Below are 23,848 nucleotides of genomic sequence, written 5' to 3' on the forward strand. Positions count from 1 at the left end.
CTAAGACTTTGCGATAGTATTTCTACTGATTGCTTGGGTGGGTACATACCAAACAAATTGTATAAGTGGACCTCCAGAGAGAGATGATTCTAATAGCTGCAACTAGGTATCCTGTCAAGTTGGTCTTGTACTAGCTGTCTGTAAGTCTAAGCCAGTACTACATAAAGACTAAAGCCTACTGGCACATAGTAACATGACTCTCACAGATATGTTCTCCCAAGGCGCTTGTGGCATTCACGGTTGGGAATTGTCACTGGAAAATTATAGCTTTCATTTATTGGTACGCACACAACGACAACGCAATCAGATCCATTGTGAGCGCATGAACCAACTAGGGCTAGCTTATGTATATCCTAACACCGCCCTACTTTCTGGGTTGCGGATGCGGCAAAATATCACTTCTGATATTCTATCTAAGGCTTTCGCCTGAAACGTGGTTTAAGTGGTTAGGCTACTTTTCTCTCTTTATTATCTCAGGCTATACAATTAGCTTAATCTTTTCCACCATCTTTGCCTGCAGCTCTATCTCGATGAGCTGGAAGTTTAACAGCACGGTAACAGGAAAGTGTATAAGCATACCTGCATTATACATCTTTTTTGCTGCATTAAATATTATCTCTGATGTAATGTTATTCTGCCTTCCGCTCCCAGTTATTTACAAGGTGCAGATTCACTGGACGCAGAAGTTGGGTCTATTATTTATCTTTTTCCTTGGGTCGTTGTAAGTACTAACCAGCCGCACCCTGATTGCTTACTTCCGCATGAAATGGATAGTCCAACTTAATCACCTGCTTTTAGCACACTTATTACGTCTGTAATTCGTATTGTTATTCTTCCAACATTTCTTCGTAGCAAAGACCCGACTTGGGATATTACATGGGTTGTTATTTGGGCGTAGGTTAGCCCCCTGCTAAACTAGTTCTGTGCCCCCAAGGCTAATCAAGTTTGGTTGCGTTCTAGCATGGCTGAGGCAAATCTCTTGGTCATCTGCGCATCCCTTCCTACAATTCATAAATTTGTTACTTACGTAGCTCCAAGACTGGTGAGCTCGTATGTACAAAGCGCAGATGCCGTGCGGGATAATGTCGAACTCAACGATATAGAGACGATCGGCAGGAGAGGAAAAGTAGGAAGGCATCAGTGCAGAACCGATTGGGCGGAATGCAGTTGCATTCGTGTCCAAACTGTCATCGAGAACAGTCATGACGTCCACGACAGACACAGAGACGGGAATTCTGAGTCCCTGCGATCAGGCACTAGCCATCAAGGTTGTGAAAGTAAAAGTTTGGAGCAGGACGGAAGCAGCAGAGTTGAGTTATTATGAAATTAATAATAGATTAAGTTGGCGATACTAGGGCTATCCAGTTAGAACAGTTCAGCCTTGTTCATTGGTAGGACTGTAAATTCCAGGTTTCATTGTAAAAGGCTTATTATGACTTGACGAGACAAGAGGCTACTGCATCATGTCATTTAATCCTTGATACCTAGTATTTCTTTAACTAATGACGAGAGTACTTCCATATATTGGTCTGAGGTGTTGTTGCAGAACTCCACGCTATGTACGCAACTACCAACCGGTTTCTTATCCTCACCCGTCGTCTATTCTGAATACAGGACTAGCTCGAAGCAGGACGAGGTACTTATATGTTGGATGAAGAGTGAGACTTCAAGGCCGGTGGTGGGGTCGCTGACGTAGGTTGAGGTTCAGCTCACAGCCTGACATGATTCGTGGTTGGAGCGAATGAGAAAACGGAAACGCCGACTGCAACACATGGATTACAACTTGACCCGTCTGTTGCCTCCAGAATAATAAATTGAAACTTGATACCGCCCCAGCTAATTAGAACCGTCAATGCTCGCAACATTTATCAAGGCATACTACAAGATAGACATGGATACAGTTAGCCTGACGCTTTTGCTATTGTTCAGCGTCCAACGTGAATAGCGCAAACAAAAGGTTAGCTGTCACAATACAATGTGCACAAGACAAGACCCCTGTCAGGTTTAATATTAGCTATTGTTTGCAAAGGAGCTTGGGCCTGTCATGTTATATAAATTACATCTCAAGTTCAAGTTTAACAGCGCTATAACTGTAACTAATTGCCCACCAAAGTTTGCTATAGTGCAGTACCAGACTGCTAGCTAATGTACTTGCCAGATAATGATACTATACTACAGCATTAATACAAACTGTATTAGTACTGTACTCCACGCTGCTGTGTTATTATTATTGCTGGGCGGAATTGAACCCGACTTTGAATGTCGGCCGACGGCGTTACACATCCAAGAACCTAGGTCGCTGTTAATGTCGTTTTGTTCCTTTGCACTCTCCTTGTTATTTTTCTTCTCTCTCTTCTCTCTTGTATTAATTATTACTTGGACTTGGATGGAACAGTTATGCTTGCATGTAACAGGCGATATATAATGACAAATTTTCAAGTGTAATAAATAGTACCCAGTGCCGCCCTGGAATTAATGTTCCGTCAGTCAAGGCTAGGCCTTTGGCTCTGGCAACCTTGACCCCCTGCATCCTCCACAAATGGCGAAAGAATGTGATTGCCTCCGAAATAACCCCTCCTCTCTCACTGTTGGATACAGCAAGGATTTGTGATTCGCATTCTTTGGCCACGAAATTTCTGAAGCCCAGGAAGTTGACGCGATGCATTATAGGTACTGTAGAACAGCTCACTGATGTGTCAACTCGCTAACGGCAGTCTGCTCCTTCCAGCCTAAAAGCCAGAAAACTACTTGCTAAACTTCACGATGGCTGGCCGACCCCTGGCATCGCTAGTGGTTGCAGAGTTACCCTCAAGTAATAGGCAATCCTCCCAAAGATATCATTTGACGATACCGCGGTATACTTTTGTTCTTGTGACCGTTTGTATCTCATTAATAATGATTCATGGCACCTCGTCCCGAGAGCTTGCGCCTTCCTTCACGAAAAGAAACAGACCCGCTAATAATCAGTAACACAACTCATGCTGGGCTATCTGGGAAAGGCACATGTTTTATTTGATCTACATATTAATACGCAGGCAACAAGTATTTCGCATCCTGAACCTTTACGTACAAAGGAAAGGTCAAGTTTCCCACCCAGCTGGAGTCTCAGCGGCGGACGAGTAGTTTGGATGGTTGGCACCTAGTTTAGCTTGTAGCAACGGGACGCAATGCCTCATTAAAGTTTTAGCTTCTTCAAGGCGCCCTAAATCCCAATATGTCAGTGCCAAGTTATTCATGCTATTCAGCGTGTCGGGATGATCCTTCCCTAGCTTCTTCTTGCGAGTCTCTATTACTTGCACCAACAGCTTCTCCGCCGCCTCCCACCGGCCTTGGTTCCTGTATGTTGACGCCAAGCTAGCCATGCTATTTAGCGTGTCGGGATGATCCTCCCCTAGCTTCTTCTTGCGAGTCTCTATTACTTGCACCAACAGCTTCTCTGCCGCCTCCCACCGGCCTTGGTTCCAAAATGTTACCGCCAAGTTGGCCATGCTAGTTAGCGTGTCGGGATGATTCTCCCCCAGCTTCTTCTTGCGAGTCTCTATTACTTGCACCAACAGCTTCTCTGCCGCCTCCCACCGGCCTTGGTTCCAAAATGTTACCGCCAAGTTGGCCATGCTAGTTAGCGTGTCGGGATGATTCTCCCCCAGCTTCTTCTTGCGAGTCTCTATTACTTGCACCAACAGCTTCTCTGCCGCCTCCCACCGGCCTTGGTTCCAAAGTGTAGACGCCAAGTTGCCCATGCTAGTTAGCGTATCGGGATGATCCTCCCCCAGCTTCTTCTTGCGAGTCTCCATCACTTGCACCTCTAGCTCCTCCGCGTCACTCCAACGGCCCCTTAGGCCATACGCTGATGCTACCATTGCTTTTGACCAAACCACATCTTCATGCTCCTTGTCGAATATCTTCTTCCTTGCTTTCATGGCTCGAACCGATAAGTCCTCTGCTTCTATTCCTTTCCCTTTTCTGAAGGCATACCATGCCGCCTTGTATAGGATTGTAGCCCACTCTTTTGTTGACTCCTTCGAGGCCGGGCGTTGTGCAGACACCGATTGTGCATGTGGGAAAAGCGTCTGGCATTTGGTCCAGTTCTCGTATTCCCCCACTGGAATTTCTGCGCAGAGCCTTACAAGAAACTGGTGCTTCCCCTTCTCGTATACGTCATGAGCTCTGAGCCACTCAAGTGTAGCCAGCTGCACCAATCTGTGCATTTCAAAAGTGGTCCTGTCTTCATTGGCAGTGATAAAAGAGAAATTCCGCAATGTTAAAATATCGTTTTCAAACCTGTCATTGTTGCTATAATTGGATTGTTGTGCCGTCGAGTCACTGTCGCTGTCGCTGGAGCTGTCAATGCTCTCATTATCATCAGCATCGTTATTGTGTTCATCTCCATCGCCCATATCGTTGGTCCCGCCACGATGGCTCTGCTCACCATCGCCGCGTGTACAGTCGTTTCGGCGGCGCAGTAGAAATTCGGGAATGCCTTGTCGATCGCAGAAGCTCATGAGCGAGAGTAAGTCTGCCGCCGATGGTCTGGTTTCGCGAATGTAGTCAAATGATATTTGCCACGTGATAAGGATGGAGTTCTTGGCTTCGGCGTCTCGACGGAGTCCTCCGCCTTTACGGCCGAGCAGATCGGCTTTTCTTCTGTCACTTTTGCGAAACTCATCCAGATATTTCTGCAAAGAGTATCGTGGACGCATCTGCAAAACGTAGGCCGCTGCTTGAATAATGGCCAGTGGCATATACTCAAGCGCTGCAGCGAGCTCGATGGTGCACGCTTCATTATCGCTCTGACCGAGCTTATTCTGGAAAAGCTGCAAGGCATCTTTCTCATTCATCGGCTCGATCGCAATGATATTGGCGTGCTCAACCAGCTCCAGTGCAGCACCTCTGCTTCGGGACGTGACAAGGACGGACCCATGCTGACAGTAAGGGATGTACGATATCAGCGGTCTCTGATTTGAAGTCTCTATCGTTTTCGCCGCCGCTTCGATATTAGGGCCAGGCAACTTCAAGAAACTCGGATCATCTACATTATCGAGAACAATAACCCAAGGTCCTTTTTTCTCGTCTTGAAGCCAGTCGTGCACGAGCTGAAATATGTTGGCTTTCGGGTTCTGCCGCCCAGGAAGCTTGACACGCGTCGCAATGTCTCGGAAACTCTGCTCGAACCGAGCGCTATTGCTCGCGTGGATCCAAAAGGCCCATGTATCGGAAGATCGCTCTCGGATACAATACGCGTATTCGATGGCGAGTTGCGATTTGCTTCAAAGATTAGAATTTTTCCTTAGCAGAGCAGTACGTCTGTAACCTACCCGACACCGCCAAGACCGACGAGCGCAGTCCGCGATCCTGGCCGGCCACAGCTGTGTTCGATCTGGTCGATTAGCTCTTCTCGTTTCACAAAGTCTCCGTCGCGACCAAACGGAATTAGGATCGATGGATTCGGCGGCGTTTCTGGTTGCTCTGTCTGTTTGTCAATGAGGAGGAGGCATGGGGTCAGTGCATCGATGGAGCCTACCTGAGGCGGGGTAGTAGTGGAATTCCGTGCTGACCAGTCCGTGGATCGTCCCCGCTTGAAATCCGGAATTACCATCGCCGAAAGTGATGGTGTTCATGGCGCTGGAAGCTTTTTGATGATTTCAATTGTGACTCGAGGGCAGTTGATACCGGGTGCCTAGGGGTAGGAAAACATGGGCGGCATGAAACAGCGAATTACGGCAGTGTGAGGTTCAGCTGGGTCTGATGTTTGGCCGCCTTCCTCCAGGCTGCCTGCCTCGTTGCTATGCTGGCTGACATGCTGTCAAAAGCCGTGTCCTCAGCCGCGTCTGCCAGTCTCTCACCAGACTGGCCCTCCCTCTTTGCATAGTTCTTCGCATACCTATGATGGCCGCGATTCAGAAGCCAACAAGTCGTGCAGACTTCCGCATCGCAATCATCTGCGCTTTGCCCCGCGAGGCTGACGCCGTCACCCTTCTAATCGATGAATTCTGGGACGACGATGGCGACGTTTTCGGCCGGGCGAGGGGAGATACCAACACGTATGTCACAGGACGCTTAGGCATCCATAATGTTGTCCTTGCTGTACTTCCCGCGATGGGAACATCGAATGCAGCCGTGGCGGCAGCCGGCCTGCGCTCAAGTTACTCCAACCTCAAATTGGCCTTGATTGTCGGAATTTGCGGCGGGGTTCCCAGAATAAAAGGCAACAATGCCTTCCTGGGCGATGTTATTGTCAGCAAGACGATCATCCAGTACGACTACGGACGACGGTACCCAGGCCACTTTGAGGTCAAGAAAACAGTTGACGACAGCCTTGGCAGGGCGAACAAGGACATTCGAGGTCTCCTTGCTAGTTTTGAAACGGAGTTTGGATATGAGCGGTTGAAAACAAAGGCTGCTGCCCATCTCAAGCGCCTACAGGAAGAAGCGGCTCGCAAGCGACGGCGAGCGGATTACGACTATCCCGGAATGACTAGGGATAAACTATTCCTACCGACCTACCGCCATTCACACCGAGATTCCTGCGATACATGCTGTGGCGGATCTATCAATATTTGCGAAGTTGCCGCCAAAGCTTCTTGTGAGGAAGTTGGTTGCAGCGAAACTAACCTTGTGACGAGGGAGCGTACAAGTACGGAAGGTGATTACTGCCCGCACATTTCCATTGGCTGTTTGGGCTCAGGCAATACGGTAATAAAATCTGGAGAGGACCGTGATCGCATCGCCACTCAGCATGATATCATCGCCTTTGAGATGGAGGGCGCGGGGGCATGGGATGAGGTCCCATGCATTGTGGTCAAGGGCATCTGTGACTATTCGGACAGCCACAAAAACAAAAGATGGCAGGATTTTGCAGCGGCTACAGCAGCAGCGGTGGCAAGAGCACTACTCGAGTGGTATATACGTGACAATGGCCATGAGGCCATACATGGCAACTGGAAGCAGGAAGCTTCTGTAAAAGCTACCTCGGAGGGCCAGAACCAGCCAACCAGTGTAAAATTTGGGAAACAAAACTCCGGGTTTCAAGCTGGGATTATTAATGGCCCTGTCAGTGGGTTAACTTTTGGAGGAAAGTAAACATATTTTAGGGAATCTAGCATCAATATTAATACACCTCTGCTTGCAGCGTAAGAAAAGTACTGTTGTATGTTATGTAGCTGGGCGGCACTGGCTGCTGCGTTTGGATGCTTCTCAGCCTCAAGAACTGTGTACTCAAAGGTAACGGAAATCGTGACGATGTTCCGCTTCTTGCCTGTGGTAGGTAGGTTATTACATTCCTTTTGTTGGTTGTCAACAGCTGGACAGTTAATACTTTAGTCGTCAAAACTTAAGGTGATGTTCTTGGTTCCACGATGAGTGGTAGAAAGCAAAGCTTCCGTGATGTTCGCCTCACAAGGCTTATCCATCTTTTTAATGGCTCTGTCCAACTTTTCTTCGACGACATCCTGACAGAACACTCGTATGGGGTTCACTATGCCTAGCTCGGAGCTGCCCGCCCGCCTCCTGCGGACAACAGATAGTTTCCGTTCGACGTTATATGGTATCGTTAGGTCGTCTTCGTCCGATGTTTCTGAAACTCGGTCGGCTCACGTTTGCTACCTACGGCTCAACGGGGGAGATATACTAACCATGCAGGTCAAGGCAAACTCCAAAGTTGACATGCATACTGTATTAATACAACTAAGGGAATGTATAGAAGTAAACCTTCAGACGTAGAGAGACACGACTTGCCGCGACGTGTGTCCAAGTTGGCAGCAAACGTTGTTGAGTCCCACACGCAACAACTACTCCATCCATCGTGTGTGTCGTGATCCTGCAATCAACCTTGGCACGGCTGTGGTTCCATCAATTGATCTCTTTCCTTGAAACTCAGGGAAGGCACACCACACCATTCGCCTTGTAACTGTAATGGGATATCTTTCTTTCAGTCCCATGTGCCCCGATTGATACCGTTGAACAGAAAACGTCAAACACTTCACCGTGTTCATGCTGTTGTGACTTCCCTTTGCCACCAGAGTCCGCATGCGATGAGCCAGGTCCACGAGGACATTCACCCCGACTCCATCATGCCCGACATTTTGAATCACACCCTCCCCGCCCGAGAAGCAAGACTCACGCTTCCCAGCGCGTACGGTAGCAGCCGTCATCATCACGAGTCCTCATTGTATCCAGCATGGCATCTCCGCAGGCTCGCAACGGCGGTGACCACGCCCTGGCTCGATATACCTTCAATGTTGACCTTGTCCGCGCAAAATGGGTCGCCCCATGGCCCGTGGCAGATGGCGGTAAGGCAGGCAGCTCGCATTCTACAGTCCACAGAACCCTATTGTCCTTGACTCCTTGCTGTTCCCGCTCTTTGTAATATGGCGCATGTAGATTCAATGTTGTATCTTGCATCTTTGCCTCTGCGCAAAGACACCCGTGCCTAGAGCGATGCCGCTTGGACGGTTACATAGTAGACGAGACATGACTATCAATGAGACATCACCACTACAGCCAAAACCAGCCCTCATCAAAACCACCAAACGTACACTTGTCAGACAACACGCATATCTTCACGTCTCAGGTATCAATTGAATTACTACATCCAAGCAAGCAAGCATGGCAAATCATCAATCACCCTCTAAACGCCGTTCCCAATACCAAATCACCCCCCGTGCCCCCCCTTACAGCAACAACAAAAGAAGGAAATCACCCCAAACACACACATGTACTTTCAATGTTCTCCCACAACAAAACCTCCATAAACCCTTACTTCCCGGGAGGCGGTCCCGCAGGAGGAGCATACCCCCCATCGCGCTGGTACGCCTGCGCAGGCGGCTGGACGCCGTACTGCGCATTGCCGTAGTATCCGTCATTGGGGTTGAACGTGGTGCCCGTGCTCTGCGGCACCTGCTGCTGGCCGTAGGGGGGAGGCGTGTTGTAGTAGCCCTGCGGCTGGTTGTAGCCCTGGTTCTGGTTGTACTCGGGCTGGTATCCCTGGTTGTAGTTGTTCATCTGGTGCTGCTGGTTCTGGTCGTGCTTGCCGACGGGGGCCATCCAGCCTGTTCCGTACATGGGCTGAGCGCCGCGGCGGCGACGGCGACGAGCGGTGCAGCTGTGTCATTGTTGGTTAGCCTGTTGTGTCTGTATTTTGGTGTCGCGGGATGCGAAAGAGATGGGAAGGGAAGTTCGGGGAAATACGTACGCGCAAGTCAGTAGGACGAGGAGGACGATGAAGATGACTCCTCCGAGAACTACCCAGCGGCCCCAGTCGTACCATCTGCTGCTGCATCGGTACGAGTAGCTGTATCCGTCGCAGTAGTAGTAATATCTCTTGATGAGGTTCAAGGCAGAGCTGCCTGTCGACGCGACGGAGGAAGATGTCGGCGCCATGGTGGTTGTGACGAGGAAATCAAGACGAAGAACGACTACAAATCCCTAGATTCGATGCGGAGAGATGATGAAGGAGAGAGGTTTTTTTGCAATAACACCAACAAATCGTCGTTCTGGTCGGCGCAGCAGATGGATGACGTGTAGAAACTGCACGCCAAGTCCAACGTGGCTCGGCAGGCAAGGGAAAAAAAGCGTTGAGAGCCGGGACAGAGCACCGAGTATGTCAGCCCACACAAGCCTTCAGTCGATTCGCAAGCTCGAGGCCAAGAAATGTCGCCAGCCGGTGAGCGTTTTATGAACCACCGAATGTGATGAGATGTGAATGTGAGTAAGACCGAGTTGGCGTGCCCGTCCGGAGAGGGCGACAATATGCCTTTTGTAAGGGTGGATAAGCTCAGTCGGGGTCTGGCTGGGCTGGCCGGGCTGAACAAGGTTAATCGACTGGGTGCTTTTCTGTTCAATTGTTTCTCGGGTCGGGGGGTGAAGATGGACATGGATTGACTGCGTTGGGCTGAGTCTGCGCCTGAGCCACCGTGAGCACCAACCAGACTAGACTAGCCTTCAAAGTGGTTTAATGTCTGCTTGAACTCCTCCCAGCTGGGCCGGGGGTTGACCATCGAGGTCTTGGCAAATCCACGTCCGTCTCTGCGAATTCACGACAGACCAATGATTTGCGAATCGTCGTGGGGCCCAGATCAACTTCGTCCTTGTTGCCTTGCGACTTGAACCCAGCCAGATTTGCCAGACTCATTAGAGTTGGCCCCGGATGCGCCGCCTCAATCTCGGTGGCTATGCGAGACGGAGGGCTCCACATTTGAGCTTTCAACATCCCCGCACGTGGCAAATCAGAGTGTCTCTTGCTTTCTGGTGGAGCACAGCTTCCAGATGTCGTCTTGCACACATGCAGGACAGCAATAGCCATGCCCAGACACTCACTTGGACTGTGGCTTCTCTCCACTGAAGAGGTCCATGGTGAACATTGAAGCTGTCCGAATTTCAGTTCAACTTGGACATATTCATGATCCCAGATTCTTCTCAAAATATCACACTGCATACCACAAACACCACAGCAGCCAGGCCATCATCACCAATTACGCCCAATCCCTCACGCTCGCAGCCACCTCGCCCATCCATTGACAATGAACTCGAATGGGTAAATTCGTTACAATCTGGCCCCAGCCCGGCCCCGAACAGCCGCACTCTAAATTTACTTCGCCTCCCTGCTATTCAGGGTCACCTGCCTCCCAGACCAGTCGATCGGTGACGAAATCTGACACTGGCGCTCTCAACCTCCCGACATATTTGTAAACCAGCACGCTCATCTCGCCTGCTGGCGTATTCCTACAGGGCTCAACGCTGCGACCTGCCATTGTCGTCTCCACCTTGTTCCTTGAATGCGCTCCCGAGCTTCCATGTCTTTGGACGCAGTCCGCATCCTTCCAGAAGCCTTCGCCCCGTTGGTGACATGCCAATGCCTGGCATTTGGAATACGCTGTGGAAACTGTGACCTGGGAGAGCATCATGTTGCCGGCCCTTCCATCAGAAGATTCCACAAACGCTGCTGCGAACAAAGTCGTTCACAAACAGCCTAGCTACCTAGGCATCTACCTTGGTAGGTGCCCGGTAGGTGCCCCATCTGCCCTGTTTGATACACAACCAGGATGACCCGGAGCCGAAACGAGAGCCCAAGCAGCTTATCATGCCGATTATGCACGGGAAATCAACCATCGTCATGCTTCTGACATCCCTGTCTTCCGAGCCGTAGTGAAGGAGTGGCTAGTACTCCGTAGTCAGTCCCTTGTTGGCAAACAAATCAAATCCACTTCTACCAAGCGAGTCCTGATTAAAAAATCAAATATTACTAGGTACGCGTGGTATAAATATCGTACAAAAATGCTTTCTCGCAAAGCAATCCGCTTAATATGCGACGCTGGCGTCCTGAACCAACGAGCCATGAGTGACGTGACTATCCTTGGTTTCATTCCCGTAGAAAGCGCCTCGGGCTTGAGAAATGCATTTACCCATATCCATCCCGTCCCTTGTCCCTTCTCATTACCATAGCCCTTTTCCGCCCGAGTCCCAGGTGAAGGAGAGGGGAGTCTCGCAGTTAAAAGCACAAAACCCATCCGCACCAAGAAAACACAAAAGAAAAACAGCAAGCCAAAAACTAATTCTTGTTGCCGCTCCAATAGAACAACTCCAGCTCCGAAAATGCTCATAATGTGGAACGGCCAGGCCAAACCCCGTGTTCTCTGATGTCGGGATACAATACAAGTCTGAGCATTCACCTCCGTATTACCGTCATATCGCCAAGCAGTATCGTGTGCTGCAGTACTCTCTCGCCAGCACCCCCAGTGGTATTGTCGTAACGTGTTTAGGTCGTAGGTCATTTCCGAAAAATATTCGTCTGTCAAAAGTACTTTTTGTATGCTCGTCACAAAGTAATTGTGGTCGGGCAGTGTCTGAGTTGAAACGATGATCAAGACGACAACGGACTTGGAAAGGAATAAATTCCCCATGGCAAGCCTCAAACGCCTCGCAGGATAATCCCTAAGCTCATCTATGTGAAAACAATCCAAAAAAACAAAACAAAAATGATCAGTCCGTCCTTTACAGGCCGGGCTTTGGAAAAGAATATCGATGGCGCCGTAGCTCGTCCGAGGCCTTCATACTGCGTTCAGCAGCTTGCTGCTTGGCGGCCAAGGCGTTAATCTTCTCGCGGGCTCTCAGGAGGCTGCTATTATCTTGCTGCTTAATCTTGGCACGAATATCGTAAAGGGCCATGAGTGTAGATGCTCTCTCCAAGTCATCATCAGCCTAGGCGATATTGGTCAGTACAGAATTAGACAAGGCTACGAGCCGGATTATTCGACCACCCATGGCATTCTTACATTGGAGTCGCTAAGTCGAGGCGTTCCCGGAATAGAGTTGGCAGCAGAGCCGGATCGTGACCCAGAGTTAATCAGAATTCGTCGACCTAGCTTGTCGAATTTTGGTGGGACGCCTGGTTCTGAGGACCAGGATCGCTTCATATTTGTCGGTCGCGGTGCTTGAGAGCCTGTCGGCGCGGCGGGCTTTGGTTCAATAAATTCCGCCTTGATAATGGGGACATTGGCATTGACAATGGCAGCGGCAGCCTCGGGTTCCTATAGCGACGCCAGTCAGTAAACCTCCTCGCACCGCATTACAGTGGCAAACACCAACCGCAGCTCCAAGGTTGCTCAAATCAGCGAGCACCTGCGATAGCTGGAGACTCTCCATGGCGGACCGCGGTCACGAAAGAATATCCAGAGGAGTAGAGTATCACAAGAAGGGGCTCGATGCCAAGGCTAGTAGTGAGGCCACGCGCGCAATTCAGAGGAGGTCGCGACGCTCGTGGCGGAAGGGAGTTCGCATGCAAGACGTCTGGTAAGACAGGACAGAAGAGGATAGGACAGGTAGCGTGATGTAGTGTGGGCTATTGGATGAATGACAACGGTAATCGAGTGTTGGCTGTCGACTGTTGGGTTGTGCTGCAGCCCTTGTTGATAGATTTTGGGCGAGTGCGAAGGCTTTTCAATGAAGTGAAATGATTAAATTTGCAAGGAGCGACCGTACGCGCTGATGTGTTATGTATGATGTTTGGTGGCTGTTGGTGCGGCACACTGATTTTCTTGTGCTGGGCGGCCCTTTTTTGAATTACGAATGTCGATGTTGGTGGAGGCGCCAGGCTGGGCCGCGCTGGGCTGGGCTTAACCAAGCCCAAGTTGCTAGTCTAGTGGTGTTCCGCAAGCGGGGAAGGAGCGAGCGCAAGCTTACGGGGGCACATGAGCAGGGGCAGGTGCAAGTTGACCGGCGTAAGGGCGGCGGGTAGGTGCAAGTACCAGACGTCAATGCAATTTGATGTCCATGTCAAATTAAATACCATTAAAATTTAGATATTTTCGCGAAACCTACAATATTCATCCTTGGTTCTAAAGTTCCGGCTTAGAGGCAGTAGTTAAATTTGTCATGCTCCATGCTTGATCAAAGTTCATGCCGTCTCCAGCATTGACATTGACAAAGTCAATACGGCAAACCAATTTCGCGTCATTGGCACGCAAGACCCGGCCACGACAGAGACAGCTTTGACACTGTAACAAAGGAGTAACCACACCCGACTGCCCGAAACAAAGACGACTGACTACTAGGAACTTCATGAGCGGGGTTCAGCAAAGAGTCTCATGCGATGCTTGGAGCCCGGCTTGGCTTGAGGACTTCTGCCCGTGGTCTGAAATCGGAACGCCTGGAAGCTTGTCGCGCCAAGTTGCTCATGCCCATCTGCAGCAAGACCTGCACAGTTTGAATCGTCACCCCACACTTTTTCATCTCCCAGAATCTTCCTCAAGTGGGTCGAAGGGAACCAGTTTTGCCATGCTTAGCCAGATGTTGCTGTATGCACTCGTTCATGGACAACAGCACGTTGTCGAGTCCAATTCAGAACCTGCAAGAGCGTTGGCGACGCCGTAGCTCGTCAAAATCCTGATGATTACATGCGGACTGGCAAAACTCAAACTAGACATTTCTGTCACAAATTCTCTCCTAGCCCTTACCTCCGCGCAACGAGGCAATCTCTCCGCACGAGACCACCACCACGACCGAAAAACAAGCTAGACCAAAGCAATGAGATCGGGGGGGGCAGACAAACAGGGTCCAAGGCTCCAGTCTGGTTGTCCACTTCCCGTCACTGGTCGCCACCTGCGCGTGTGACAATCCGGATGTAATGTGACGTGACCTCGAACCCCATTCGCGACTTCGACATCCTGCGTTCCCCGATACCTCTCTGCAGTGACTTCTCGAATCTCACCAACCTCTCCGAAAGTACTCCGATTGACTGGTTTGTGTACGGAGTATGCGTCTCTGGATTTTCAACACAGGGCTTAGTGGGTGTTGCCATTTTGCTATGCATTAGAGCCTCCAGGTTGACTCTCCCTCCCCTTCGCCCCATACCTTGGCAACATGCATGAATTGCAATATTGCGGCTCCACAGCAACTTTTGTTTAGCCTTGGGGAAGGCACTGTTCAAGCTTCCGTCCAACGTTTGGAGCGCTTGAGAAAGGGCACAAGAAAGCTTTGGAAATTGAGTTGGCAGACTTTGAATTTCCGGCCACCATGACATGATCGTTTCGTCCGTGCCTCTCTGTTTATTTTCTTTAACTCTGTGTTTCCCTCTATCCTGAGTGTGCTAACAGGTATCGCGGGTCTTACGGTGAATCGGGTATTTTGCGGCCACCTCAGAAGGGTGTTGTTCACTCTGACCTACGACTCGATAACTATTTTGTGCTTTCTCCAGACCTGGACCTGGATCTGCGACTTTGGAGGGTCATTTCGTAAGGAATTAGGATTACATGGTGGACACTTGCCTAAGGCCCTTTTCTTATCCTCGTCTGATGAGAACTCAGTACAGCTAGAGAGTCCTCATGACGGCCACAATATCGTCATCCAATATACGATTTGTTAAAACTTGAATTTCCCAACTCCTAGCCAGTTGCAACCGACCTCGTGACTAGGAAGTCGGAGTAGACTTGATACATGCCAAACATCACGCTGACCCCTCTCCGGATCATGGCCCTAGGTATCATGTTACCGGCAAAACGGCGATGCATCAAGCTTTCAATACCGTACAATCAACACCGCATCGAGATGTTAATTCAATCAGGGGTGAGCCAGAGACAGTATTCAAGAACTGCCCACGGAGCGGGATACCCGCACCTCAACTCGGTCAGCTGCTCACCAACCGCAACGGCAATCTACGCGCCACGACGATAAATTCTCCATAGTGAATGAAGCCACTGCCCATTGTCACACCACGTCTCCAGCCACTTGCCCTACATAGGTTCAGGCATTCTCCGTCATCCTGACATTCCGCCGTCAAAGGATCAAAAACGCTGTGCCCCGAGTGATTTCTGTGGCACTTGCACCGCTCGCCTCACTCGTCCACACCGCTCACCGAGCCTCAACGACAAGATTCAGCACATAGATAGACAGGCTCAGCCGCACCTTCAACCCTATCACCTCCCAAGACCAGACCATGTGCCATCCGCACTCATCAGGCCAATAAACGACAAGATATTCAACATGTACTCACCCGCAGCAGGACCTAGGTGTCAAGGCGAGATCCTATTCCTGTTGTATCCCGGAGCTTTACAAGCAATCCACAATACAGGAGGCAGCAAATGCAAAGTATGCCATAGTAGCACTTGTATTGTTACAATGCAAAGTAGGCTTTATTGGTCGCGATGGTATTTTCTGTGGAAGCATTCGCCAGCTCATGCTGCATGATGGAGGTCTCGCGCCACAAGTACTGGTGGCTGGGTGCTGCCGGCGAAGGACCTTGACTGCTCATGCGTCGGTGAGAATGTCTGGTTAGGTCCGTGGTGAGATAGTGTATGTACGGTGATAGAGATGGACGTTCAGAAATGCGCCAGAATAGGAGAAGGCGAGTAAAACGTAGAATGCTGGCTAGAGATAGAATGATACGGTTTGCAGCGTTGTATACAGCAATGTACGGATATACGCGGCCGCAGCTACATACCAAGAATGTGACTATGAATATGTGTGGCGATGGAATTACAAACAGGGCTATAGCAGCGTAGAGCTACATGCCAAGAATGTGACTATGAATATGTGTGGCGATAGAGTCACATACGCGGCTACAGGAGAGTATACGGGAATATAGAAGAGTATGTGCGGCTATAGGCGCACATACACGACCATACAATTGTATACTTCGTGAAGAAACACACATGCATCCACCGTACATCAGATAGACCCAAGCTGCCAATGCAGCCTCGTCTAGTCATAGAAATCACTTTCCCTTAATCTCTATCCATAATCATATTCATATTCATAGCCATATAAGCAAATATACCAAGCGTAACTTAGGACAAAAGGAAAACTGAGAATAACTCCGCCAACCTCGCACGAATCCATTTATTTCCAATGCATGCGACGTGCGTCCTTTCGAAGAATGCGCAACATCAGACTTGCCAGCCCATTCAACCGGACACTCCTATTGTACCAAACTTTTTTAATCTGGCCTTCACCAAGCACAAATCTAAGCTTTTGTAATTCTGCACACAAGGTCTGAGCCGTCGACTGAATCGCCCTCCTTGACTTGGAGGCTGGCAACCTTGCCGCTGTGAGGAGCAGAGACAACCATTTCCTAGAGTCGCATTAGCAAAATCCACAGGCAGACGAAAAATCATACGACATGGCATGCAGAAACTTACCATCTTCATGGCTGACAAGACAGCCAATGGGTCACCCTTCTTAACATCAGAGCCCTCGTGCACACGAAGTTCAACCAGGACACCAGACATGGGTGCACCGACTTGGCTGGAGTCGCTGGGATCGGCCTTGGGTCGGCTGACGTTCTCAACGGCAGCCTTGTTGTCAATGACTGCAACCTGTCGAACTTCACCGTTCATCTCGAAGAAGACCTCACGCTGGCCGGTGTTCTCACTAAGAGGACCGACGGCGAGAAGCTTCAGGATGAGAACCTTGCCCTTTTCGAGCTCCACGTTGAATTCCTCGCCAATCTCGGGCTTGGAGAGGAAGTATCTGGTAGGCAGGACTGACAAGTCACCGTACTGCTGCTGGAACTTCTTGTAGTCCTCAAAGACCTTGGGGTACATGACGTAGGATGCAATGTCACACTCAGTAACAGGGGCGCCGTACTTCTTGGCCAGATCCTTCTTGACCTTGGCGAAGTCGACAGGGTCCAGGAACAGACCAGGGCGCTTGTCGAGCTTGCGGCGACCACGCAGAGCGTCAGAGCGAAGAGGCTCAGGGAATCCGCCGTATGGCTGGCCCATCAGACCCTCCAAAAACTCCAGTACAGAGCCAGGGAAGTCGAGTTCCGAAGCGCGAGCCTTGACGTCCTCGGGGGAGAGCTTATTCGAGACCATGAACTGGGCAAGGTCACCAACAACCTTGGAGGTGGGAGTAACCTTGACAATGTCGCCAAGCAAGTCGTTGGCGTGCTCGTAGGCCTTCTTGGTCTCGAGCCACTGGGAACCCAGACCAAGCTGAGAAGCCTGGAACATCATGTTGGTGAGCTGGCCACCAGGAATCTCGTGCTCGTACACCTCAGGATCAGGACCGGCAAGGTGGGCCTCGAAGGGAGAGTAGAGAAGACGCAGCTGTGACCAGTAAGTGTCGAGGGCGCGAACTTGGCGGGCGTCCAGGCCAGGCTCCAAGCCAGTACCCTCGAGGGATGCCAGAATGGCGTTGATGCTGGGCTGAGAGGTCATGCCAGACAAGCTGTCAGTGGCAGCGTCAACGGCATCAGCGCCAGCCATGGCGCAAGCAACCATGGAAGCGACACCAGTACCGGCGGAGTCGTGGGTATGAACGTGGATGGGGAGGTCGGGGTACTTCTTGCGGATAGATCCGATCAAAAGGGTGGCGGCATGAGGCTTGAGGACACCAGCCATATCCTTGATACCAAGGACGTGAATGTCAAGCTTGACAAGCTTATCAACCAGGTCCAAATAGTAGTCCAGATTGTACTTCTTTCCAGGGCTCTAGATGTTGGCAGTCAGTAAGTGTTGCGGGTGAGAGATTGGGTGAATGATTCGCGCGATCATCGTGCAATGAGGGTTTGGGGAGTTGTTTCCATTCGTCCAGGAGTCAGCAATTGGTACTACCATGCTGTTGAGGCGATTCTGTTGCTCGCTTGAGCGAACGAGTCCAAGAAGTGGTCCAAGAAAGCCGTCTTCGTATGGCAGAATTAAGCTGAAGAGCTCAACTCTGCCACCTTTTTGAGGTGTTTTGGCCGCTTCAAGTGGGCATTGAGCTTCTGCTGAGTCGCGGCGGTGTAATCACAGTCACTGCAGTAATATCTCCGTGCAGCAAGATTGGCAGCCATGCGCACCCTGAGTTGGGGTGTTTTGACTTCTCTGACGATCCCGGCCATCTTGTCCTTGTGCTTTTGGGTCCGTTTGTGCTTCTCCAGCTGGTTGCCTGCACCAAAGACGACGTTGCAAGGATCGCATGCAAATCTCTTGAGGGCCAGGTTCCTTTCCCGTGTGATCTTTGAAAACCGTGAAGCTTTCTCCTTTCCACGTGTTTCCGCGTCTCTACGGCTGTTTTGGAGCTTCCTTGCAGCATCCAGTGCGTTGACTTGTTCAGGGCTCAAGTGCTCATTGGTGCCAGGGAGCCCTTCGTTGAAAGCGACGTGTGAGCAACAGCCATCATATCCAATGGTGCCAATTGGCCAAGGACAAATTGTAGGTACGCCATAGGTCTTGTCGCGAGATGCCATCGCCCAGAGATAGAGTGAAAATGTAGTTTCAAGGAGGAGAATGGCAGCCCGCAATGGAACTCTCATCGCGGCAGTGGGGATCATCGTCCAGCAGAGAAGGCCCGTGTGAGAAATATCATAGCCCTTGTCAAGAGCAATCCTCACAAACCTGGGTAAATTCATGCCTCTATTGTACTGGCCCAGTCTGGTAGCGACGCCACTTCTTTTCTCTGCACAGCAGCCAATGTAGATTTTGGGTCGCTCAGCTGGCTTCTTAAGGACCAGGACGTACACAGCCCAAACCTTGGTGTGCAAGGGGAGTGATTTGAAGTAGGAGATTGCTGGCGGCGTTGTGGAATGGAGAACTTCCAACAGGCCGGGGGCGAAGGTAAACTGCGAGTCCAGCACCACCTGCTGCAGGACTTCCATGGTAGGGAGGATCAAGGCAAATGCTTGGTTTTTGAGACGATCAGGGGTGGTGGACAGACAATTCCAGGCCAGCCAGATTGCGAACGCCACAATGTCTGTTGTGTCAAGAGCCATTTTGGACAGCGTCTCAAGGTGTCTTGGGCTCTGGCAGGTTCTGAGGGGCTCTGGAATGTTGTGGGAAGTGTGGACAGATTCTGAGAGGTTCTGGGAAGTGCTGGGAAGTATTGAAAGGATTGTTTTTGGTGACTGACAGGATTGAAAAGACTCTGAAGAATTGCGTCAAGGAGCAGACACGATGAGAATGGGGATGAAAAGGAGAGAAAATTCGTCAGGACAGGAGATGGGGGAGTTGAGTAATGCCACTTGGACAATCCTTGGGATGCTCTTTCCAATATCGAACAAGCAAAAACTTTGGGAAAGAGTCGCTTAACTCTTCCACTAGTACTGGACGGAGGGTATTGTGCCTTGCGGCACAAAAAGGGGAAGTGCGCCAAACGCAGGAAGGAACTGTGCCTGAAGGCATAAAAAAGGAAAGTGCAAACACATCCAAACCAACTTGTCGGTCCGACCAAAAAAATGAAGCTATTCGCAAAGTTTAACGTACCAACACTGCGATATGGTTAGCTACATATTCACAATCAAGATAAGGGAAGGGTTGCCAATACTGTCTCCTGAATAGCACACGGTCCCCTCAGCAACACCGCCAGCCTTGTGGACGGCCTTGATACCAACTTCGAGCTGGTCAATATCGTTCAGGGCATCGAAAACACGGAAGATATCGACACCATTCTTCTTGGCCTGGTCGACAAAGTGATCAATGGCATTGTCCGGGAGAGACGAGTAGGCAACGCCGTTGGCTCCACGCAAAAGCATCTGGAAGGGAATGTTGGGAACAAGCTTTCGCATTTTGCGGAGACGGTCCCAGGGGTCCTCGTAGAGGAATCGCATGGCGACGTCAAAGGTGGCGCCACCCCAGCATTCCAAACTGTAGAGGTTGGACATGGCATGGCTGGTCTCCTTGGCAATGTTCAGGAGGTCCACGGTTCGGACACGCGTGGCAAGAAGAGACTGATGAGCATCTCTCCAGGTAGTGTCCATGAGCAAGCAGCCCTTGTAGTCGCGAACAGCCTTGGCAAAGGCTTTGGGGCCCTGCTCGACGAGAATGTTTCTCCAGCCCTTCTGGCAAGGCTCGGAGACATCGACCTTTTGACCATTGGAGGTGATGATCTCGGGGGGGATGATCTCGGTCCTGAGCTTGGGCTCGCCAATTTGTCCCTTGATGGAGCTGCCGTTGACGGCGACATCTCCCAGGTAGGCCAGCAGCTTTTGGGCACGGTTCTGGCTGCCAACAAGGTCAAAGAGCTCAGGGGTATCATCAATGAAGGTCGTCCAGCAATTGCCGTCAATGAAGACGGGGTGTGTAAGCAGAGAAGCCAAGAAAGGGATGTTGGTCTTGACGCCTCGAACTCGGAACTCGATCAAGGCACGAAGGACCTTTCTGCGAGCAATTTCGTATGTTGAGCCATGGCATGTGCATTTGACCAACATGGAGTCGTAGTAAGGAGTGATGACGGCGCCAGCAAATCCGTTACCACCATCAAGACGGACACCGTTACCACCGGCAGATCGGTAGACCTCAATCTTGCCCGTGTCGGGTCGGAACTGCTCGGCAGGGTCTTCGGTGGTGATACGGCACTGGATAGCGAAACCACGGGTAGAGATGCGGTCCTGGGTCAGTCCGAGTTGAGATAGCGTGGCACCAGCAGCAATCTGGATCTGAGCGGCAACGATGTCGATGCCAGTGATTTCTTCGGTAATTGTGTGCTCGACCTGAATACGAGGATTGATCTCAATAAAGTAGTATCGGTTCTGCTGGTCAACCAAGAACTCCGCAGTGCCTGCATTGCGGTAGTTGACGGATTTAGCCAGCTTGACAGCGTCGGCGAGAATGGCATCACGAGTTTCGGCGGGGAGATCCTTGGCGGGAGCAATTTCGACGACCTTTTGGTGTCTTCGCTGAACGGAGCAGTCACGCTCGTACAGGTGGACAATGTTGCCGTGGTTATCACCAAGCAGCTGGACTTCGATGTGCTTGGGCTTGTCGAGGAATCGCTCCACGAAGACGGTTCCGTTGCCAAAGGCTGACTTTGCCTCGGAGGTGGCACGTTCAAAGTGCTCCTTTAGAGATCCTGGCTCGCGGACGACTCGCATACCACGGCCACCACCGCCATAGGCAGCCTTGATAATGATGGGGAAGCCATAGGTATCAGTGAAGGCCTTCACCTCTTCGTACTTGGCAACGGCGCCCTCAGTGCCGGGAACGACGGGAACACCAGCAGCAATGGCGAGTTTACGGGCCGAGACCTTGTCGCCAAGGGCATCAATGACATCAGGTTGGGGTCCGACGAACTATAGTTGCAGAAAAGACACCAATTAGCTCTGAGCGTCCAGGGATAGACATGCTGTGTAACATGAAGGTGGAGAGGGTTCTTGAATTTCGGGTCTTACAATGAGGCCAGCCTTCTCGACGTTTCGGGCAAACTCAGCGTTTTCTGACAGGAAACCATAACCTGTGGCGCATTAGTCGAGGTAAACTTGATGTCGAAGCTGTGAAAATAGGACTGACCAGGGTGAATCAATTGAGCACCGTGCTCAACAGCGATCTTGATAATCTCATCACCTGCCAGATAGGCACCGACCGGGGTATATTGGCCACGCTTGCCGATAACGTAGGCTTCGTCGGCCTCTGCATTGTTTGTTAGTGCCAGACCATAAAAAAAAAAATTGCCGAATTGAAGATGAAAATTTTCCGTGCTCCAAGGTCGGATATTCCTTACTTTGCCTATGCATAGAAAGTCGGTCCTCATAACTGTCGCGCGCAGGTCAGTGAAAAGCTCCAAGGCTGCGCCGCCAAGGTGGGGAAAGGATCCGAGTTAATTTTTACCTGAAGACGGCGATAGTGTGCAGTGAAAGCTCATGGGCCTGCGAGTGCCGGTCAGTAGAGAGTCAATTGAAGTAACCTGTGCATTTTTGCACAAATTGTAAGAGTACGGCCAACTTACAGTTCTAAAAATCTGTATTCCGGCACAACAAGCTGGTTAGCAAAGAGTCGGCCAGGCATATCGTCATATCTCGGTCGGCTTTGAACCGGTGGGGTCTGGCCATTCATACCCGGATGGCTGGCACATGTTAGCATTGGTCGCAACAGCTTGACGCAACAGTGGGCATGGGTGTAGGAGGGGGAGGGGGAGGGGACTGATGGGGAGGTTTCATCACTTACGAATTTCACCACGGTTGGCAACTGTCGAGCAGAAACGAGCACAAGGTCAGCATAAGCTCCTAGACGGCCAAAACAAGGAACTTGGGCCAATTTCCCCAAGCACCTGTCTGCATCCTGGAGGTGCGCTTAACAGGACAGGCACTCCGAGGACAGTCCCAAACATACCCAGAATCTTCTTCAGTTGCATAATGCTCGAGTTGGCTCGGATGTGGTGGACCGAGTTGGCGGCCTTGGGCTCGTCGACATCTTCGTCGTCGAAGACATCGTTGAAGGTAAGAGGCTGCTGGGGGGCTGCCATGGCGGGCAAAAGGAATCTGCAGCAGCTACTTGAGGGACAAAACGCAAAAGGTAGAGAGAAACAGAGAAGCAGCGAGGAAGAGAGGAAGAGAGGGAAGGGCTAGAGGAGACGGAAAACCAGTGCTTGGGGTCGAGGGAGCTCCCGAGTGGTTTTTAAAAGCTACAGAATGACTGAGTGACTGAGACTGAGCCGGGAGGTCGGCGGTCACGTCTTTTTGGTCGCGGGGTTTTTATCTGTCTGCTGCGAGTGGTTGCTGTGAAAGGTCTGGTCTGGTCAAGTACTTTAGAATCAGTGAGCGACATGAACTCTGCTGGGCTTGGCTTGGCTGGGCTAGGCTGGCGTCTGATCGGCTCAAGAAGCGACAAGGACAGTGGGAAGGTCAAGTACCCAGGTACCTTGCTCGAATCTGGCTCTGGCCGACTGGCGGGATTGGCTGAACCAAGCCTGGCTTGGCCTTGTCTTGTCTGGCCTAGGTGGGGGGTGGGGTCAACAAGGCCAACCTGACGTCGCAGTTGGAGTCGGGTCTGGTTGGAGTTGGGGACATCAGTGGACATCAATGGACATGGGCCAACGACTCCGTCAACCAAAACTGGACCAGACCAAGACTGATTCAAAATATCGGTGCTCCGTGGTTGAGAGTTGAGAAAGAAGACCTCGCCCGACGCCAATGACGCTTAGCGACTCTGCTCTCGAAACAAGAAGTCTAGCAGGTACTCAAAGAAACTCCCTTATCAGTATCTGTGCTGCAACACGGTGTTGCTTGGCGTTTACTCCGTCGTGCTACCTGAGCGCAAGAGGTGGTGATGGGTCAACATAGACAGACAAAGAAGCTCCAAGAACCCAGCAAACAGATCAGAACCAGACAAGTTTCATGGGAGGGTGTTTTGGACTAGATAACGACATTTTTATTTTGCACGAGGGGATTTTCTTCTCATCCTCGTGGTCATTTGCGAACTGTTGATCATGGATGGTCTTCGGTTCCGTCCAAAAATTTGTCCATTTTGTCCGTCTCTCCTGCCACTGCGGCTGTCGACACTGTCGAGTCTCATTCTGCATCCATTCCACCATCCACCATCCACCATCATCCACCATGCAACATCCACACCCACATTCACATTCACATCCATATCCACATCCCAGTGCCAGAGCCTGGTCTTTACCATGAGCCTATCTCAACCATTACACGCCTCTCCAACTC

At 50.8% G+C, this 23,848-nt stretch overlaps 7 protein-coding genes across 7 annotated transcripts; 1 reads left to right on the forward strand and 6 right to left on the reverse strand.

Annotated features, from left to right (window-relative positions):
- Window positions 1-3,080: 3,080 nt before the first annotated feature.
- On the reverse strand, window positions 3,081-5,618 carry VFPPC_15077 (kinesin; the record flags this gene model as incomplete). Its single annotated transcript, XM_022428954.1, has 3 exons — window positions 3,081-5,265; window positions 5,316-5,466; window positions 5,522-5,618. The coding sequence occupies 3 exons, from the start codon at window positions 5,616-5,618 to the stop codon at window positions 3,081-3,083; spliced, it is 2,433 nt and encodes an 810-aa protein (XP_022284660.1).
- A 268-nt stretch (window positions 5,619-5,886) lies between these two features.
- Window positions 5,887-7,080, forward strand: VFPPC_00225 (phosphorylase superfamily protein; the record flags this gene model as incomplete). The annotated part of the gene is made up of 1 exon (XM_018280293.1): window positions 5,887-7,080. The coding sequence occupies one exon, from the start codon at window positions 5,887-5,889 to the stop codon at window positions 7,078-7,080; it is 1,194 nt and encodes a 397-aa protein (XP_018148277.1).
- Window positions 7,081-7,787: 707 nt separating this feature from the next.
- VFPPC_15078 (hypothetical protein) lies at window positions 7,788-8,153 on the reverse strand (the record flags this gene model as incomplete). Its single annotated transcript, XM_018292831.2, has 1 exon — window positions 7,788-8,153. The coding sequence occupies one exon, from the start codon at window positions 8,151-8,153 to the stop codon at window positions 7,788-7,790; it is 366 nt and encodes a 121-aa protein (XP_018148278.2).
- Window positions 8,154-8,754: 601 nt separating this feature from the next.
- Window positions 8,755-9,378, reverse strand: VFPPC_12728 (Chitin synthesis regulation, Congo red resistance, RCR protein; the record flags this gene model as incomplete). Its single annotated transcript, XM_018290505.1, has 2 exons — window positions 8,755-9,100; window positions 9,191-9,378. 2 exons carry the CDS (start codon window positions 9,376-9,378, stop codon window positions 8,755-8,757), a joined length of 534 nt encoding a protein of 177 aa, XP_018148279.1.
- Window positions 9,379-11,988: 2,610 nt separating this feature from the next.
- VFPPC_00227 (hypothetical protein) lies at window positions 11,989-12,639 on the reverse strand (the record flags this gene model as incomplete). The annotated part of the gene is made up of 3 exons (XM_018280294.1): window positions 11,989-12,195; window positions 12,270-12,524; window positions 12,583-12,639. The coding sequence occupies 3 exons, from the start codon at window positions 12,637-12,639 to the stop codon at window positions 11,989-11,991; spliced, it is 519 nt and encodes a 172-aa protein (XP_018148280.1).
- A 3,814-nt stretch (window positions 12,640-16,453) lies between these two features.
- On the reverse strand, window positions 16,454-19,186 carry VFPPC_00230 (pyruvate carboxylase; the record flags this gene model as incomplete). Its single annotated transcript, XM_018280296.1, has 3 exons — window positions 16,454-16,561; window positions 16,629-17,924; window positions 18,158-19,186. The coding sequence occupies 3 exons, from the start codon at window positions 19,184-19,186 to the stop codon at window positions 16,454-16,456; spliced, it is 2,433 nt and encodes an 810-aa protein (XP_018148282.1).
- A 510-nt stretch (window positions 19,187-19,696) lies between these two features.
- On the reverse strand, window positions 19,697-22,650 carry VFPPC_17421 (pyruvate carboxylase; the record flags this gene model as incomplete). The annotated part of the gene is made up of 9 exons (XM_022429131.1): window positions 19,697-21,481; window positions 21,581-21,642; window positions 21,699-21,818; window positions 21,910-21,941; window positions 22,017-22,054; window positions 22,135-22,146; window positions 22,244-22,251; window positions 22,353-22,373; window positions 22,518-22,650. The coding sequence occupies 9 exons, from the start codon at window positions 22,648-22,650 to the stop codon at window positions 19,697-19,699; spliced, it is 2,211 nt and encodes a 736-aa protein (XP_022285852.1).
- Window positions 22,651-23,848: the final 1,198 nt, after the last annotated feature.

The sequence above is a fragment of the Pochonia chlamydosporia genome, chromosome 1 (genome assembly GCF_001653235.2).
Source record: "Pochonia chlamydosporia 170 chromosome 1, whole genome shotgun sequence".
Taxonomy (NCBI): Eukaryota; Fungi; Ascomycota; class Sordariomycetes; order Hypocreales; family Clavicipitaceae; genus Pochonia; species Pochonia chlamydosporia.